The sequence below is a fragment of the Lepidochelys olivacea genome (genome assembly GCF_965140295.1).
Source record: "Lepidochelys olivacea isolate rLepOli2 genome assembly, chromosome: 19".
Classification (NCBI taxonomy): domain Eukaryota; kingdom Metazoa; phylum Chordata; order Testudines; family Cheloniidae; genus Lepidochelys; species Lepidochelys olivacea.
Window position 1 is genome coordinate 15057695 of NC_140429.1, and position 19452 is coordinate 15077146.

At 49.5% G+C, this 19452-nt stretch overlaps 1 protein-coding gene across 1 annotated transcript in view; it reads right to left on the reverse strand.

The window, feature by feature from the left end:
• Positions 1–1986: 1986 nt before the first annotated feature.
• SDC3 (syndecan 3) overlaps positions 1987–19452 on the reverse strand; it is a 187402-nt gene continuing 169936 nt past the window's right edge. Inside the window, exons 2-5 of the mRNA XM_084652213.1 lie at positions 15892–16009; positions 13637–14202; positions 3608–3884; positions 1987–3295 (exon numbers count right to left, since the gene is read on the reverse strand). Coding sequence (XP_084508339.1) covers positions 3129–3295; positions 3608–3884; positions 13637–14202; positions 15892–16009 — 1128 coding nt within the window. The 3' untranslated portion in view covers positions 1987–3128. The remainder of the gene's footprint in view (positions 3296–3607; positions 3885–13636; positions 14203–15891; positions 16010–19452) is intronic.

The following is a 19452-nucleotide window of genomic DNA, read 5'->3' on the forward strand; positions in this document are numbered from 1 at the left end:
ACTCCCATTGACTTCCAATTGGGTCCCACAATCCTAATCCCACTGAAATCAACAGGAGTCTTTCCTAGTATTCTGGTGGGCCGTGGATCAAATCCTTGCAGCATTTGATTATTGACTCTTGGATGATTTCCTCCAACAAATTAAGATACAGAAAGTCACATTCATGGTATAGTTACTTCTAGTCCCCCAGCCGATGCACAGAAGAGAAGACATCAAACACATCTGGAATGCTTATTCCTAGCTGTTGATTCTTACAGCTACCCTTTCACTTGTGGATAGCTGAGTCAGTTGGAAGGGCCGATTGGTGACTGATTTTAATTTTTTTTTGTTAAGAAAAGGTATGCTACAAGCCAAGATAAAAATCTCCTTGAGATCACATCTACCTTCCAGTCCAAGAGAGACACAGAAAGAGAGTGGTAGCAGCAGCTACTGGACAATAAATTAAGACATTGGTCAACTCTGATCAGTGTTTTAAATAACTATTTTTTTGTCTTTTTGTACTTTAAATTCTTTTAAGAGAAAGAAGGATTTTTCAGCCTGCTCTAACACTCACATTTTGACATCGTTACTCCCTTCCGAACCTGTACAAGAGTTAAGCAGCGGGATTACAACTTAATGCCAACTGAGAGGTCTAAAGGTAAAAGCGTCAGTGGATAATAATAAAAAAAGTTGTATTACAGTACTTCAGGCTATTAAGGAAAAAAAGTAGAATGGAGCAGATTAATGAGGAAGCTGAGTAAAGCAACATTTAAAAAGTTAAGCTTGGAGGTTTTAATATATACTCAAAAGATTAGGACCATGTCTTTCAAAGAGGACTAATGGTTTTTGGTTGCCTCCGCTTTTGGGGTGTCCAAATTGAGATACCTTTAAGGGGCTTGATTTTCAGAATCCACTCCCTGAGAATTAGACCCCCTTTAAGGTGTCAATACAGTACCTTGAAATAAAGACACTCAAAATCAAAGTCCCTTTTGAAAAATCTCAGCCTAAAGCTGGTGAGAAAAAACAAACCTCCATCCAAATTTGCACCAAACCTTGAAACATTTGGCGCTCACATCCTGGGAGCCCTGGAGGGGCCCTTTCGTATGACTGGCAGCCTCATTCTGATGTCAGTTACATTGGGATCAATCAGGAATAACTCTGCTGACATCAGTGGAATTACCCTGGTGTGACATCAGAACCAAGCCCAGGGTGTCATTCTTGTGCCTTTCACCAGATACCAGCTGGTATCACCGGATGTTTGCTTTGACCATAATTCTCCTCTCCCATCCACATGGCAGAGCCACTTTGTTCTCTGGGCTGTGCTGAAACCTTTTCCGGTTCCATGAGCAGATAGTCCCCAGCACGGCCCACTAAAAAGAGCCCACGAGGTCCCTGGCCAGAGGAAGGTGAGATAGCAGGGCATATCCTGCTCCCAGTTACATGTGTGCCCTCACTGACCCACGAGAGAGTTCCACGGGGAACAACAGCTTTGGATGGGTTATTTTGGGGGCTTGACCCAAGCACCTCCGGATGTCAATGCCTGTGTCTATCCTGCCTGAGCTAAATGCCCATATGGTGCCAATGGTGACATCAGGATGTCGATCGTTTTGTTTTTTTTATTATTAAATACAATAGTGAAGTCAGGGCTTCAAAGGAACATGGTCAAGATCCAAATAATCTTTTTAAAAACCCAGTTTCCTTAACTGTATCACGAACAGCCCTTTAGATTATTAAAGCCGGCCAATTCAAATTTCTCACTGAATGTTCCACCCTACAGGCCCAATCCCTGGGTTCTGGATTGGGCCCTCATGCCACTTATTCCCTTTCCATCTTAAACGCACCTCAGATGATTCAAAACACATTAGTCAGTTTCACGGTTGCTTCTAGTTGGTTTCCCTTTTGGACAAAGCTGATCCAAAGCCCATTGGAAGTCAGTCAAGTCCTAGCGCAGGGCTGTAAAGTTTAGACAGGAGTTTTAAAAATAAAAACTAAAAAAAAAATAATGGAAACATTTCATTGGATTTAATAAATGATACATCGTCGAGCTAAACTGACCTGACAGTGACCCTTGAAAACCTCTGTTGTCTCCTTCATTTTCTTAATTTCCTGTAATTTGACAGGCGCTATCACCAAACACCATCTGAGGAGAACGTCTGCGAAGTGTGGCTTGATGAGGTTTGTGAGATATTATCACATTCAAAGGAACACAGATGACCTTTTAGCCTTTTGTTGTTTGTTCTTGTCAATCCCCCCTCCCCCAACGTCCTGTTTCCCTTAAAAACGTGAGTGTGGGTTGTCTGCAAAGAGCAGGGTATACTGCACAAGCTGCGTTTTATTCGTCACAGTGAAAACCCAGCCAAAGCAAGGTCCCTGTCAACCAAGCCCCTGGTCAGCCCACAAAACATGGTGGTCTCTGGCTGTGCACAGCAATGCAATGAAGTGAAGCAGTGTCAGGAAGGGAGCCCCACACAACTGCAAACTGTGGCTCCCTGCAGCTAGGTGAACTCTCTGAGGAGGTGATCGAAAAGCTCCGCTCCAGCCCACTGGCCACTTTTCATTCCGAGAGCAAACCGCAGCATTAGATGTTTCATCTCATTGTGCTTTTTCAAGGCTTGACACTGTATTTGACAGTCACATCCTCTTTCCAAACAGAGCCATGGAGCAGCGATTCCCAGTAAGAAACCAACCCCAACCCAACAAAAAGAAAGAAACCCCTCCCTCTCCCCAAATTCCCACCCCTACCCGGATTCTGGTAACAGGTGTTCAGATCTCAGAGTCAGTCATGTTGTTTGGTACACCCAGGAAACTCCAACCATCATCAGGAAAAGACCACCCAAGCATGCTCTCATCTGAGGAGTGATCGCATAGGCACTGAAAGTTGGCTGCCCGTTCGCTCCTCACACTTGCTGTCCCCTGCAAACGCTGTGTCCGCTGGAGAAAGGTTACGGTATTCGTTTGAAATCGGTGACACTTTTATTTGTATATTTTTTAACTGAAGATGTTTTTTTTCTTTTTATTATAGTGTTTGTTTGTTTGTTCAACTCACAGTCCCATCAGAAAGAGAGAGAGAGAGAGAGAGAGAGAGATTGGATGGGGAAGGGTGGGGACAGAGGGAAGTTGAACTGAGAGAGAGGCACTCTGGGCTCTTTTTATGCATAGAACTCCTCCTGCTTGTCGGGCTTTTGGTATGTGACGTTCGCCTGCTTTGGCTCCTCCAGTGTGTAGCTCCCCTCGTCCTTCTTCTTCATCCGGTAGATGAGTAGCATGACCAGAAAGGCAGCAAAGAGCGCCCCGACCACGCCGCCCACGATGACAGCTGCAACAGACAGCAAAGGAAAAAGCCAGTCAGTGAGCGGGACAACAGGGTCTCCTGGCCACCAACAGCATGGCTGACCCCCAGGCATCCAAAAACCACCAATGAAACCCCCCAGAGAGATTTAACAATAATAATTTGGGGGCCTTTTTATTTGCCTACCTCCCTTTCTGCCCCCACCCGCCTCCCAGTCAACTGGGTGGAGTTCAGGGTGGGGAGGGGTCACTAAGGCCTTTTGCAGAGGTTTCGAACTCCCAGGAGACTGCCCCTCTCCAGCTGCAGTTACCCCGTCAGCATCAGAACGCCAGGCCTCACCTATTAGCACTTCTTTCCTCTCCAGGATGTTTTTCTGGGGCAGCTGTGCAGCCGAGTTCCCAGAGTCTATCGCATTGTCTATGAGGCCGGGCTCTGCATTCTTCCCCAGCCCCGGCCCTGCTGCCAGGGTAACCGCGGCGATCACTTCGTTATTGAGCTCTGGCTGAGTCGTGTCTTCCTCCTCGCGGATTTCGAAGTCCCCGCTGGGCCCTCCGCTGACAGGTACCTCCAGCTCGTTGTCAAGGGCCGTGGACACAGTCACATCCAGCGGCTCGGTCTGGGGAAAGGAACGAGACAGAGGAGGAAAGAGAGTCAGTCATCCAAAGGCTTGGAGGAGAAAGCATGAGGAGGAACTGCTTTGAGCTTCACTCCGCCCTTCCCCTGCCAGATCTCCCCAGCTCCATTCCCGCCCCCGTCCGATGCAGCGAGAGAGACTTTGGGACCCAAGGCAGCTATTGCATTGTGGTACCACCTGGGGGCAGGCTGAGTCAGGAGGGCTGAGGCTGAGTAGCTAGGTCAGTCCAGCCCATCTGACAGCTTCCTTGAAATGTCCTGCCAGATTGCAAGGAGCATTAGACATCCCCATCCTTTGGGATTTTTAAGAGCAGGTTGGACAAACACCTGCCAGGGATGGTCTAGATAATACTTAGTGCTGCCTTGAGTGCAGGGGACTGGACTAGATGACCTCTCGAGGTCCCTTCCAGTTCTATGATTCTATCTTAGTTGACACCATAAGCACCCAGCCTTTAAAACCAGGTTGGCCTGAACCAAACCTCGCCTCCTCCCATCCTCAATACCCCTGAGCATTTTACAGCTGCTCAAAATCCCAGACCAAAATCTGGAAGTGAATCTTGCACAAAACTCATCTTCATAATGGACCGAACTGAAATCTTGGATCCCAGCTTCTCCAGAGCACTAGGATTTATCATCACTTGACTTTCTGGCCGAGAGCCGATTGAAAAACAGAAAGACAATTTGGTGCCAAAGATCCAAAATTGTTTCCATTTCATGGGGTTTGAAATCAGCCATTTTTCACAAAATATTTTTTCTGAAACACTCCCATTTTCCCCTTGTTGCCATTGAGTACAACACAATGATTTATGTCTCGGGTTTCTTATTTTCCTTCTTTTTCCCCCCTGTCATTTTTCACAACTTCTCCAACTTGCAAAAGCAACTGAGTGGCAAAAGGGAAAAAAGTGCTGAAATTCATTCAAAGCTGGAGACTTTCTGAAAAGCTGCAGTGTCTAGAAAGGGGAGGGGCGGGGGATGCCTCTAGGCATGTGTTGGGGAAAAAGCCAAAATTGAAATTTCAAAATTTTGAACATTTTTGAAAAACCAAAGCAAAATTTGCAATTTGAAACCAAATGTAACAACAGTTTTGTTTCTGTCTGGAATTTGACACCCAAAAATGTTGTTGAAAATGCCATTTTCTTGCATATTTTTTTCATTTTTGACTTTGGGAAAATGTTGCAGTTCAATCATTCAGACTGGCTCTATTCATTACTCTTGTCACCTCCTCCCCTCTGTGTGCACGGCGCAGGGCCTGGGGCAACCTGCTGGTGCATGAGAAGAACGGTTTGTTTCAAAATTTAGCTAGATCTATTTAAAAACAAACCAACAACAACAAAAAGGGGGAGGAGGGAACACCCACAAAGGAAATGGAAAAAACAAAAAATAAAATAAACGTTAATTTCAAATAAAATGAAATGGAACAAAATGTTTTGTTCGACCCAAAATGATTTTTTGGTTTTGGCCACTGAACTGAGAAGTCAATGATTCGTTCAGCTCCGGCAGTAGGTCTGGCCCTTGGTCTTCACACGCTCCAGAGCCTGCAGAGATAGATTCCAAAGGCAGAGAGGCAGGTGTGGTTTTGGATCCACTCCTGGTGGTTTTCCCCAGTGGGGTCACTGAGTCTCTAACCCTAAGTGCCCCTGATTCTGCCTTTGTGCTGGAGACAGGGCCCTGCGAACTGCAGGGCTCAGTAAGCCCAATGAACAGACATCGTCAGGAGGGTCTGTCCTCACGGGCTAGCATCTGTCACAACAAAATTCAAGAGTTTGAGGACACCAGGAAGCTCCCCAGCCTGGGTACAATCCTGTGCTCTGCCCCAAGCGGGGAGGGATAGCTCAGTGGTTTGAGCATTGGCCTGCTAAACCCAGGCTTGTGAGTTCAATCCATTTAGGGATCTGGGGCAAAAATTGGGGATTGGTCCTGCTTTGAGCAGGGGGTTGGACTAGATGACCTCCTGAGGTCCCTTACAACCCTGATATTCTATGAACCAAGGGGCCTCTTCCCTGTCTCCCTTCAGCCACGCTTACAGCCTGGCCCCAGAGCTACTGGCAGATGAGCTGGAGTCACAAGCTCGTCTTTGCTGGGGATGGTGTTGGGGCCCCAACACCCTGCTGCCCACCTGACCCCAACATCCCTCAGCTACAGGGCAGCTCCCAACCAGAGCCAGAATCTGCATCTGGGCCTGTTTTGCTTTCATAGATTCATAGATATTAAGGTCAGAAGGGACCATTATGATCATTTAATCTGACCTTCTGCACAACGCAGGCCACAGAATCTTACCAACCCACTCCTGAAAAACCTCTCACCTATGTCTGAACTATTGAAGTCCTTTCCATCTGCAGGCCAACCTACCCGCCAGCTGCCTGCGGGCCCAATCCCCACAGGCCAACCGACCCGCCAGCTCCCTGTGGGCCCAATCCCCGTAGGCCAACCTATTCAGCAGCTCCCCACATGCCAACCTACCTGCCAGCTCCCCGAGGGCCCAATCTTGTGGGCCCGATCCCCACAGGCCAACCTACCTGCCAGGTCCCTGCAGGTCCGACCCCACAGGCCAACCGACCCGCCAGCTTCCTGCGGGCCTGATTACTGCAGGCCAACCTACCCAGCAGCTCCCCACATGCCAACCTACCTGCCAGCTCCCTGTGGACCCGATCCTGCTGAAGTTCCATTAGCTGAGCTGCTACAGAGCCAGCCCCCTTGAGCTAGCAGCCTCCCCTCCTCAGCAGTGATGCCTGGCTCCCCAGTTACCGCGATCCCTGTATTCACTATCAGGACCTGCCCTGCCACAGTCAGTCTCCAGGCCTGCCGAGCAGCGCAGCTGCTTCTCGGGCTAGACAAGGCCGGCGGGCAGCACAGGATCCCCTCCTTTGCACTGCTGCCTTTAAAACAAGCCCTAGGGACGCACTGGCTTCCCAGGACCATGCATCTGCCTCCTTTTGTGACAGAGATTAGCTGACAGCTGGAGGGAGCCCGGAGCGACGCGGAGAAAGGGGAACTCGTTTTGATAAATAACTCCACGTCTCAGTCACCGCTTCCTTCACACAGACCCTTCAGGCCTTTGGATCCGAGAGCTCAGTGGATTACACCCACCGCCTATGCGACTCCAGGGGCAGGAAATGCACCACAAATGCATAATTGCAGAGCAGTGAGGCTCTGACTGGCCAGGGAAGGGTCAGGAGACTGCATGATGAACTTGTAAAAGACGCAGGGAAACACATCCGTTGCCTCCTGCAAACCACACGAGACCCATGCAGGATCTGTGCAGGGACATTGATTTTTTCATCCCTTTGCATGGGGAGCATTGTCTCACAGACAGAGCATGTGGCTAGGAGCCCAGGGGGCAAGTCACATCATTTCTTGGTGCCTCTGGTTACCCTCCCACTCTGTCTTTTTAGATTGTAAGCTCTTTGGGGCAGAGAGCTGCCCTCACTAAGGGTGTGTCTACATTGCCATGGGGAGTGTGACTGCACTAGGTGTAGACATACCTGAGCTAGCTTTGATCCAGCTGGTCAATTTGATCAATTAACAACAGCTGCGAAGACACTGCAGCATGGCTGGCTACATGAGCTAGCCCCTCCTGCCCAGGGCCTCGGGTACATAGTCAAAGGGCCGCCTCCCATGCTCCTGCCTCCTTACTGCTATGGCTGCTGGGGCTAGCTTTGAGCCAGACAGCTCAGGGCTGCAGTCACGATTCATCACACTGCTAAACAACAGAATACCAACTGAAATACATACAATATTTTTGTTTTTCTACATTTTCAAATATATTGATTTCAGTTACAACTCAGAATACAAAGTGCACAATGCTCACTTGATATTATTATTTTTTATTACAAATATTTGCACTGTAAAAATGCTAAAGAAAAGAAATTATTATTTTTCAGACAAGTACTGGAGTGCAATCTCTTTATCGTGAAAGTGTAACTTACAAATGTAGATTTTTTTTGTTACATAACTGCACTCAAAAACAAAACAATGTAAAACTTTAGAGCCTACAAGTCCACTCAGCCCTATTTCTTGTTCAGCCAATCTCTAAGACAAACAAGTTTGTTTACATTTACGGGAGATGCTGCTGCCTGCTTTTTATTTACAATGTCACCTGAAAGTGAGAACAGGTGTTCTCACGGGACTTTTGTAACCGGCATTGCAAGGTATTTACATGCCAGATATGCTAAACATTCATATGCCCTTTCATGCTTCGGCCACCATTCCAGAGGACGTGCTTCTATGCTGATGACGCGTGTTAAAAAATAATGCATTAATTAAATTTGTGACTCAACTCCTTGGGGGAGAATTGTATGTCTCCTGTTCTGTTTTACCTGCATTCTGCCCTATATTTAATGTTACAGCACTGTTGGATGATGACCCAGTACATAGAATCATACAATCATAGGACTGGAAGGGACCTCAAGAGGTCAGCTAGTCCAATCCCCTGCATTCATGGCAGAACTAAGTATTATCTAGACCATCCCTGACAGGTATTTGTCTAACCTGCTCTTAAAAATCTCCAGTGATGGAGATTCCACAAGCTCCCTAGGCAGTTTATTCCAGTGCTTAACCACCCTGACAGTTAGGAAGCTTTTCCTGATGTGCAACCTACACTTTCCTTGCTGCAATTTAAGTCCATTGCTTCTTGTTCTATCCTCAGTGGTTAAGAAGAAAATTTTTTCTCCCTCCTTCTTGTAACAACCTTTTATGTACTTGTTCATTTTAAGAACACTTTCAATGCAGATTTGACAAAACACAAAGAAGGTTTTAATATCAGATTTCTAAAGATAGCTACAGCACTCGACCCCAGATTTAAGAATCTGAAGTGCCTTCCAAATCTGAGAGACACGAGGTGTGGAGCATGCTTTCAGAAATCTTAAAAGAGCAACACTCTGATGCCGAAACTACAGAACCCGAACCACCAAAAAAGAAAATCAACCTTCTGCTGGTGGCATTTGACTTAGAGGATGAAAATGAACATGCGTCGGGTCGCTCTGCTTTGGATTGTTATCAAGCAGAACCCATCATCAACATGGACGCATGTCCTCTGGAATGGTGCTTGAAGCATGAAGGGCATCTGGTATGTAAATATCTCGCGACGCTGGCTACAACAGTGTCATGCAAACGTCTGTTCTCACTTTCAGGTGACATTGCATACAAGAAGTAGGTAGCATTATCTCCTGCAAATTGTAACCAAACCTGCTTGTCTGAGTGATTGGCTGAAGTAGGACTGAGTGGACTTCTAGACTCTAAAGTCTTACATTATTTTATTTTTGAATACAGTTTTTTTTGTACATAATTGTACATTTGTAAGTTCAACTTTCATGATAAAGAGATTTCACTGCAGTACTTGTATTAGGTGAATTGATCTTTTGTTTTTTACAGTGCAAATATTTGTAATCAAAAATAAATATGAAGTGAGCACTGTGCACTTTGTATTCTGTGTTGTAATTGAAATCAGTGTATTTGAAAATGTGGGAAACATCCCACATTTATTTAAATAAATGGTATTCTATTATTGTTTACCTTTTTTAATCGCACAATTAATCACGATTAATTTTTTTAATCGTTTGACAGCCCTAATTAGAATTAGAAAAGCACAGAGAAGATTTAGGAGTATGGAACAACTTCTATATGAGGAGAGATTAAAAAGACTGTTCCGGTTCCAAAGGAGACGGCTAATGGGGGGGATATGATCGAGGTCTATAAAATCATGACTGGGGTGGAGAAAGTGAATCAGGAAGTGTTAATTTACCCCTTCACATAACACAATGACCCAATGAAGTTAATAGGCAGCAGGTTTAAAACAAATATAAGGAAGTACTTCCTCACATAACGCACAATCAGCCTGTGGAACTCATTGCCAGGGGATGTTGTGAAGGCCAAAAGTATAACTGGATTTGAAAAAGAATTAGATAAATTCATGGAGGACAGGTCCATCAATGGCTATTAGCCAAGATGGTCACCCCTCCTCTGGGCGTCCCTAAACCTCTGACAGCCAGAAGGTGGGACTGAATGACAGGGGTGGATCACTCAATAAATTGCACTGTTCTGTTCATTCCCTCTGAAGTATCCGGCATTGGCCACTGTCGGAAAACAGGACACTGGGCTAGCTGGACCTTTGGTCTGACCCAGTATGGCTGGTCTTATGTTCTTATGTCATTGGAGCTCACTTAGATTGTCAAGGCCAGATTTACACAGGTGTTCAGGAGTCTAAAGATGCAGATAGGTGCCTGACGGATTTTTCCAAAGCACCTAAGCAGGTTAGGCACCCAACTCCCATGGGACCAGATAGGCCAGCTTGCAGAAAAGCAAAACAGGGCCTGAGTTCAAAGTCTGGACCCAGATCTGAGCAGATCGCACAGCACTTTAGAAGGCGGGTCAGTATTGTTATCCCCATTCTTCAGGTGGGGACAGTGAGGCACAGAGAGGGGAAGTGACTTGCCTATAGTCACCCAACAGGCAAGAGGCAGAGTCAGGAACTGAACTTAGCTCTCCTGAGGCCATGTCTCTATCTACTAGGCTACACTGCTGCCCCCAAGTCAAAGGCAAAGACAAGACAGCGCTCATTGTGCTAGTCTGGTGTTCAAAAGGTGCGTGTGCATGTTCCTATCTGGAAGCAACCAAGAGCAACAGAACAACACTCAGTCAGGGCTGGTTTGACAGCAGCATCCAGGGACCCCAGTGCGACCAGGGCCCCATTGTGCTAGGCTCTGTGCATACACACAGTGAGCAGCCGGCCCTACCCCAAAGAGCTTACAGGTTAAATAGACAAGACAGGAAACGGAAGCAGTATTTTTATTCCTTTATACGGATGGGGAGCTAAGGGATGGAGGGACATGTCCCTGGCCACGCAGGGGGTCTATGGTAGAGTCAGGAACCGAACCCGGAGCGTCTGACCATAAAGCCAGCCTTCCTCTCAACTGCTTCCACTGCCGTGGCTACAGAGCTGTTCTCAGATCACCCATCTGTGCCCTGCCTGCTCCCCATGGAGAGAACCTGTCTCTGGATCAATCATTAAACAGCCAGCCCCATCCTTGAGGTTGTTTCAGGCACCTGAGGACATGGGCAGGAGCCATCTGCCCTTGCTCCACAGTGACCTTCCCTTGACACAAACCTCAGCTTGTCTTGCCCTGCCCCTGGAGGTCACCCCAAACAAAAGACATCTGCTCTCCAAGCCCAGCGCTTTGCAGCGCTTCTAGCCTCATTGCTGCTACTCCGTGCCCTAGCGGCAATCTGCAGGCCTGAAAACTAGACCATGCCTAGGAACGAAGACAATGGCCTTCAGCCTCCAGCTGACTCAACTTGCTGCAGCGTGGCCTGAATATCTCAGGCCACCAATCGCTACACTGGTGCCCTCTTCAGCACTGGCACAGATTCGAGGTCCTTGCCCTGATCTTCAACACCCTCAATGGGATGGGCACAGGCTGGACCAGGGAGCTCCTCCCTCCATCACCCACAGCTCATCAGAAACCACAGGGCAGTCCACACAAAGAGCCAGACTGAGAGCTGTTTTAGTGGGATGGCTCCCAAGACAGGCTGAGACAGACCCAGATTTCTGAGCCGTCAGCACTAAAAGTAATGCCCAATGAGAAAGGACAGAACAGCCCTGTGCAGGGCCCTGCATTCTCTCTTTACTTCTGTCAAGAGCATTTCCACCCCAAACTCGGCCACTCACAGCTATGGTCTGCACAGCCCCATGCATCCCGGAAACAAACCAATAAAGGAACGAGGCAATTTAGGAGCCCGGCCTGGGAATTAGAGATGTACCAAGAAACAATTAGGGATGAGAAGCAAAGGCAGAGATGGAAGGTGCGGGAGGTGGGGGTGGAAGGCATGAGCAGGCCCACTGACAGCGATTCCGGGCCCCAGGGCAGAGCAGTCAAAAGCGGCAGCCGGGGGCCTCCGGGCCCTTTTAAATCACCCAGGCCCCTGGGCAATTGCCCCCTTTGCTCCCCCGTTGACGGGCCTGGGTGTGAGAAGAATCCTACACCCCACACAGCTCTGTCCACGTCCTGCTAGGTCATCACTTCATTCAACTCGGCTTAAACCTTCAAGTCAGTAAAAAAACCCACCAAGACCATCCCGACATTGATTGTCGCCCCCCCCGGGAAATATTAATATTGCTGAATCCCTCAGCAAAGCCCCTTCTCCTCCTAAAACAGACAGTGAACACACCGGGGAGAGGGATTAAGCGGCTGGAGGGATAAGAGGATGGGATGCTCAGGGGATTTTCATTATTATTTCAATATTGTGAAGCAGTTTCTGACCAATGCAGCTTTGTGCCTCTCAAGGAGCAAGGACGGCGGCGCTCGTCCCATTCATACATCACGGCCGGGATGTTCAAAGGAGCCCGGGGGAGCTGGGCTTTGAAAATGCCAGCACTCAGGGTGGAAAGTGGCAGTTGCAGGATCCGATCCGATCCCACCTTTCCCGGCTTTGTCTTTCCAAAGCCTCCCCTGCGCACAAGGCCCAGCCAACACCCGCATCCCTTGCTGCTTTGCTTAAGGACTTGGCCCATAGTTTCGCCACTTGAACTGTCCCAGGATACTAAAGGCAGCATCGCCCCCCTAGCATGAATGCAGTGATACGAGTCCCCGGGAGCTGTTCCCGATCCACTTCCAGCATGGATAAGCTATACCACCATAAGGCACCAACACACCTGCAGCCATACTTGGGTTGTACCAATGGAGCTATGTCAGTAATCACTCCCTACCCAACAGACTGTTCAGGTAAACAGTGGAAACAGTGTGTGTAGACCAGGCCCCCGCCCCCTCATTTCCCCACAAGGTCACCTTGGATTTGTGATCAGAGCTCTGAGCTGGAACCCCTTGTCCTGACCCCATCTGGGTCAACCACCCTGCTGGCTGTGAGTGACATGGCTTCAGGCATGGGAAGCATTATGTCCAGCAAAGGGCCCCACACCGCCTTCCAGCATGTCACTAGCACGTAGCACTGAAGGAGTCCGAGGCCTTGTCTACACTTGAAAGTTGGACCAGTCTAAGTGGGGGTGCGATTCAAAAGACTCGAGCAGTGAGGACACGAGCAGATCTCAGCCTCAGGAAGTCACCTGCTACGCACTCTGTGCCACCCCATTACCCGGCTGTGCCCTCTTGTGCTGTCCTAACCCGTTCTCCCCTCTCCTCGTTCCCTGCACAACCGGACACCCACGGAGCACTATGCTCCCCACCCCCTCCGAGGCCGTTGCTTAGCCTGTCTCCACTCAGGGGTCTTTCGCCTCCTAAGTTCTGATCCTTACGGCTCCCCAGTTTTTGTTCTTCTGAGAGCTCCCTCTGGTGTGCCCTCCTCTGTCTGGCAGGAAATGACTCAGAGAAAAAGAACTAGATAAGTTCCTGGAGGATAGGTCCATCAACGGCTGTTAGCCAGGATGGGCAGGAATGGTGTCCCTAGCCTCTGTTTGCCCGACGCTGGGAGTGGGCTACAGGGGATGGATCACTGATGATTACCTGTTCTTTCATTCCCTCTAGGGCACCTGCCATTGGCCACTGTTGGTAGACAGGATACTGGGCTGGATGGACCTTTGGTCTGACCCAGTCTGGCTGTTTCTATGTTCTTATGTAGATCCAAGTTTTCACCCTCCCCAACCCTCTCGCTCGCGCAGTGCTCAGAGCTGTGTGGCCATTGCTGTGACGTTGCAGCTCAGGCCAGAGCCTGGACTCTCAAGCCTGGGGGCGGGCAGAGGGTTCCAGCCCTTCAGTGACCCAGGGTAGATATGCCCTTGTCCCATACCTGGGGTGCGTCCGTGGGGGCCAAAGTAGCAGCCGGCGGTGGCAAGACAGTGCTCTTCTCTGTGACGGCCATGGTCCTGGAGGTGCTCGACTTTGGGCTGGCTCTGGGCCTGGCAGTGCTGGAGGTGACAAGCCGGGACGTGGCAGGCTCCGTGACCGTGCTGGCTTCCGTCACAGATGCGGTCGGCATTTCCAGAGTGGTGGCCCGCGTTGTGGCCATCGTCGTGACGAAGGGGGGCAGGATCCTCCGGACGGTTGCTGGCTTGGCAGTGGGAGCGGTGGGGCTGGCAGCAGCAGCAGCCGTTGCGGGTGGCGGGGTGTCACTGGCTGCGGCACCGGTGGTAGTTGCTTTCCAGCCTGGAATCACAGGGGCCTCTGTCACCCTGGGGATATACAGGACGCTGGTCGCCTGCTCAGGGGTCGTTTCTTCGGCCGGTAACATTTCAAAGGGCGTTGCCACGGGCTGCATGGATGTGACAGGCAGCACGGCTGGGGTGGTGGGGAGCGTGATGGAAGTGTCCGTGCGGAGCCTCACCGCTGTCTCGATCCCAGACTCCTGCTCAAAATCTACAACAGAGGCAAAAGCGAGGCTGTGAACGTGCTGCTCCCTGGCAGAGTCATGGCCCTGGGAGAAGCAAGAAGGGATTTCCCCAAGAAGTCACGAGCCACAGAACTGGGATTGGGGTGTCCAGCATGCCCTGGGTTTGGGGCTGCTGCCCTACAGCAGCGGCTAAGGGGATCTGTGCGCCAGCTCTCGAGAGGAGAAGGGTGCACACTGTGACGCTGGCAGACCAGGTGCCAGCTTGTGCCAAGGCCCCTAGGCCTCACTCAACACTGCCAAATGCAGAGCTGGAAACCAGTCTGGCGTTAGTATTGCTAAAACAGGGATTAGCTTCATAGAGACGTGCCTAGTGTTTGGACTTTAAGGAATGCTTGTAAATTGCTCCCTGCATTAATCTCACTGATCAGATCGGTATCCCATGCTCGAAGGTAATGTTGAAGTGTTTGCTCTACAACTATAAAAATGTTTGCCCAGAAACTGGAAACCAACCCCTCAGCCAGGAGAGAAGCATTACCGAGTGTGAAATACTAGTTTACACAGAAGGTGGCAGGTCTTGCCCACAAGAAGGCCCATGGGAACTAAATGAGCCATTGTAGAACATCTGAGGAGAAAAGACGTTGTTGATGGCTCCCCTCACACCATGAAGATGAGGCGTGCGAGAGAACTTGTCCCATCAGCGTGGACTCTGGGGGAAGGGAATAAAAATCCCTGATGGGAAGGAACTGCATCTGTACGCTGCTTGGACTCTGAGGGGCAAGGATGACTAAGCATAAGCAAAAGATCCTCAGGCTTGGCCTGGGTTAGCCCTAAGGGACAAATAGAGCTTGCTTATATACAAGCTTTGATTACCTTTTAGAACCTCAAACTGTAACCCATTTGTGTGTCTATGTTTACCTGTTTTAACCTTGTAAATAACTCTCATTTATTTTTGTTAGTCAATAAATCTTTTGCTAGTTTATCATAGGATTGGCTACAAACCTTGTCTTTGGTTTGAGATCTGAGTGCAATTGACCTGCGGTAAGTACCCAGTCCTTTGGGACTGGGAGTAAGCTGAATATTGTGATTTTTGGTGTAAGAGACCATCTGTCACAGTTTGCCTGGGTGGCAAGACAGATCAGAGCGCCCAAGGGGACTGTCTGTGACTCCATGATAAGGCTGTTATAGGGCATGAGGAGTTCACACTTGATACTTGGGTGGGGAGCATCTGAGTAGATTGCTCACCGCCAGCCTGGGGTTTGTGCCCTGGTTTGTAACAGCCAGCCCTGAGGCTGGTACCCACAGTCGTGAGCCACTCCAGACACCCTGACGCACATTTCCATGCATCACAAAGGCAGAGCCCATTTTCATGTAATACTGACACGTGTAACCTGCAAACGTCGCAGAGCCTGTTTGCGAAGGCCAGGCACAGAACTCCCAAGAGCTGCTGTCAGCAGGGGAACCTCGCCCTGCAGAAACAATCCCCCTGGGGCTGGGAGAGGGCAAGTGCCCAAACCGATGTAGGTTGGAGGACCAGTGTTCTCCACCGGGGATGGGTGAGGTGTAATTTACTCCCTTCTCTGGCACAGAACAAAGGACACTCTTGATGCTCTAGTCACCTCATAGGCCGAGCGTTGAAGGCAACAGCAGACTCCCAGGATTCAGCCAGGGATCTCTTATCTGATCCCCTCCCCTAGGGGCCTTTACTCTATACTTACATCCCGAGCCAGACCCCGAGTAGAGATCATCAATTTCATCATCCGCAAAGGGGTCGTCATCCCCTGACCCTTCCAGGTCCACCGGCCTCTCGTAGTTTTCATTACGCCAGCGCTGTGCCTGGAATCAAGCAGAAGAGAGAGAGTCATGTAGGGAACTTACTAGGAGCAGCATTCTATTGTCACACAAAGACCCCACCTCAGATCAGGGCTCCACTGTGTTAGGCGCTGCTCGCACACAGAGTTAGAAACACTCCCCCAGCTGAAGATTAATACACTGCAATAGACAAAGGGTGGGAGGAGGAGCAGAATGAGCTGGAAATAGAGCCCAGGAACTGTGGGGCCATGTCCAGTGTCCTACCCATTGGACTCCACTGCCACTCACCTACAGCCCATGTGTTCTGGATGCACACAACCCCCTCTGAGACTGTTAGGAGCTGCAGGCTGCTGCCCATATGTCACTGCGGGGCCTTGTAACAAGGGGTAAAATTTCCCAAAGTACCTATGTGATTTAGGATCATAAGCCCCATCTTCAAAAATGACACTTAGGATCCTAACTCCTATTGAAAGTCAATGGGATTTAAGCTCTTAAGTGCCTAAAAATGGGGTTTGGGATCCTAAGTCACTTAAGCACTTTTAAACATGTGACCCAAGGTCTCTGTTTGGGCCTAGATCCTCTGTCTCTGGAGATATTAATGCTCTGAAATATTATCATCATTCATTATTTATTGCAGTAGTGTCCAAAATGTTCCAGGCACTTTCCGAATGCAGAGGAAGACACTGTCCTTGCTCCACAAATAATACACAATCCCAGAGTTTTGAAATTCCTCCTGCTGCGCTATTTTCAAAGAGGAACTCAGTCTTATTCAATGAACTTCACTCTGCAGGGAAGATTGAATTGTACAGCTCCCTCTAGAACTGCACAGGCAAAATGAATGTGAAGTTTTGAGGGGGGAGAGAGGAGGCAGATGTGCTTTGAAATTTATTAACTTACAAAGGGAAACTCAGTGATTATTATGAACATCACAGCAGAGGCGCCGAGCAAAATCCAGGTCCCAGGGTGCTGTACAAACGCACAGTGAAGCTGGCCAGCCCAGACACCTTTCTCTGCTGCTGGTACAGGCGAGCAGAAGGTGCTCAGTGCACAGCAAAGGGAAACTCACCAAAGCCGGTCAATTTCCCTTTGAAGTCTGCTCCAGTGGTGTAGGCCCAGTGCAAGGAGGGAGCTCCTTCCCAGGGGAAGTGACAGGATGCAGAGTGGGGAAGGTGATAGCGCGTTGGTGGGAGAGAAGTGAGGGCTTGGCGGGAGGTTTATAGCACCTAGGGACCTCAGATAGAGAGCCTGGCTAGTCCATAAAATAATGCCCCTTCCGAGGTCTGAGTGGAAGGGAACCACATTGGGGGCATCACACACACCAGAAGAAGCCGCCACCCTCTCTGCAGTGTCACAAACCCAATGTCAAGTGCTTGGGCGTCGTTGCTGTGAGAGCTCAAAGCCCTGCACTCTGTCAGTGGTCAGAGTGGACCACGTGTTAGGGAGTCCTGGACCCCGCATGTGTATATTACAGGCCTTTCTTTTCTTTCATCTATTTAAGGGTCCCAGTAGCGCTCCTGGGCCTTTCGATCCATCCCCTTGATTGATTCAATCAAGGAGGAATCCATCTCTTTGATGGAGGCCTGTGCTGGGTCCAGTTGACAAGGTAGGTAAGATGACGTCCTAATAGGCCTTCTCCCTCTCTAAATTTTTATGCTTCTCTGGGTCTCTGCTTGCCATCAGCCAACACGCTCGGCCACAGATTTATTGGTAATGACACATTTGCCAGTAGGGCTTAGAATAAGGGTCTGCCACTAAAAGATATCCTTAAAGGGCATCTAGAATCAGAAAAGTGCTGTACAGCTTATGGGAGGGTCCGTGTTATTCTCTTCTAGAGCTGGATTTTCAGAGTGCAGGGCCATGTGCAAAAGCGTTTGTGCAATTGCATGCCTAGCTGCCATGATTGCAGTAAGCGCATGAGCACACCAGGCATCGTCCCCTGCAGTCAGACAGCTACATAGCTACTTGCCCAGGTAAATGTGCTATTTGCACATGCAGTCTTAGCAACCAGGTCTGCAATTGCTGGTACATTTTTACATGGTCTCTGTCTCTGACAGAAGCACCCTCTGCTCCTCTCACTGCATCTGCTTATCTGGCCTCCCCTGTGCTTCTCCCTGCAATCTCACCAAGGCTGGTGCAACAGCCTTCTCCTCTGCAATCCTGCACCTTGGAACAGCCTCCCTGGATCTTTTCCCCTGTCCCAGCTCAGCTAAAACTCTTTCTTTCTCCCTTGCCTGCAGCTGTTAGTCTCTCTCTCTGGCCAGGTCTACACTACAGACTTATGTCAGTAAAACTGTTGCTCAGGGGTGTAAAAAACCCACACTCCTGAGCAACGTAGTTACACCAACCTTAACCCGCCGGGGCAGACAGTGCCGTGTTGGTGGGAGAGCTTCCCCCATGCAGTGCCCAAGCAGTGTTTTAAGTGCAGCCCTGCCCTTGCTCTCTCCCGCATTTGTTATATTTTGGTCATAACTTGCATTATTTAACTCCCTCACTCTGGAAGCCCCTGTCCAAAACAAGAGCTCGATCCCACTGGATGCTGAGTACCCTCCATGCCTACTGAAGACCAGGGGAGCTGCAAACAGGATTGGGCTCTGCAATTGCATCCAGCACATCAAGAAAACTTCCAGAGCGACGGGAAGGAAACCTGGCTCACAGCTGTCCAAGAAGGTGGGATTCCTGCAGACAAACACATCCCCTGCACACCTACACTGCAGAGAAAATGGGCTTCTCTCTCTCTCTCTCTCTCTCTCTCTCATTGGGCGCCATTCGGAGTCAAAGCCCCTGAGTAAAGATCTGAGCCCCAGGCCCCGCCACACGAAGACTCTCCCTTTGCACTTGGGGGCCAGGCTGTTCAGATTTCACAGCCTGACGCACGAGAATCATACACGGAAAGTTTATTTGGATTTCCAACAGCCATAGCAGAGACCCAGCCAGCGGGGCTTTGCCCACAATGGGCTCATTGACTGACAAGCCCCTGTCTCCACTCCTGGCGCTTGCTGTACCTGGAACGGGGTCCGTCATGGTGCCAAATCTAGCTCCAGGTGAGAGGGTTTCTGTCCATCCCGTTGGGCAGAGCACTGTCAACTGCCAGCAGGGTGTAATCAAAAGTCTCCACTGCTGTCTGGAGCATTTTACTGCAGGGTATTGTTAATGATTTCTGCAAAGGAGTGGGCTGTCCAATTACGATGCCAGTTTCTCCTGACCAGATCAAGGGTCTTTGTACGGGAGCTAGAAACTCTCCTGTACCTTGACCTTCCAGTACATTAAAGCTGATTAAAACTGCCCACGTAATACGTCAGTCTTGTTAAAACTCTGGCTCCAGTGGTGCCTCTCTGAATGGCTCCCATTGATGGGGCTGGGAAATGGGACCATGTGCAAGTGTCCTGGCTCACGGACTGTCTGGCTAGGGTTGAGAGCGGGGGTGGAGTGTCAGAACGGCTGAGTTCTGTACCTCACCGCACATTGAC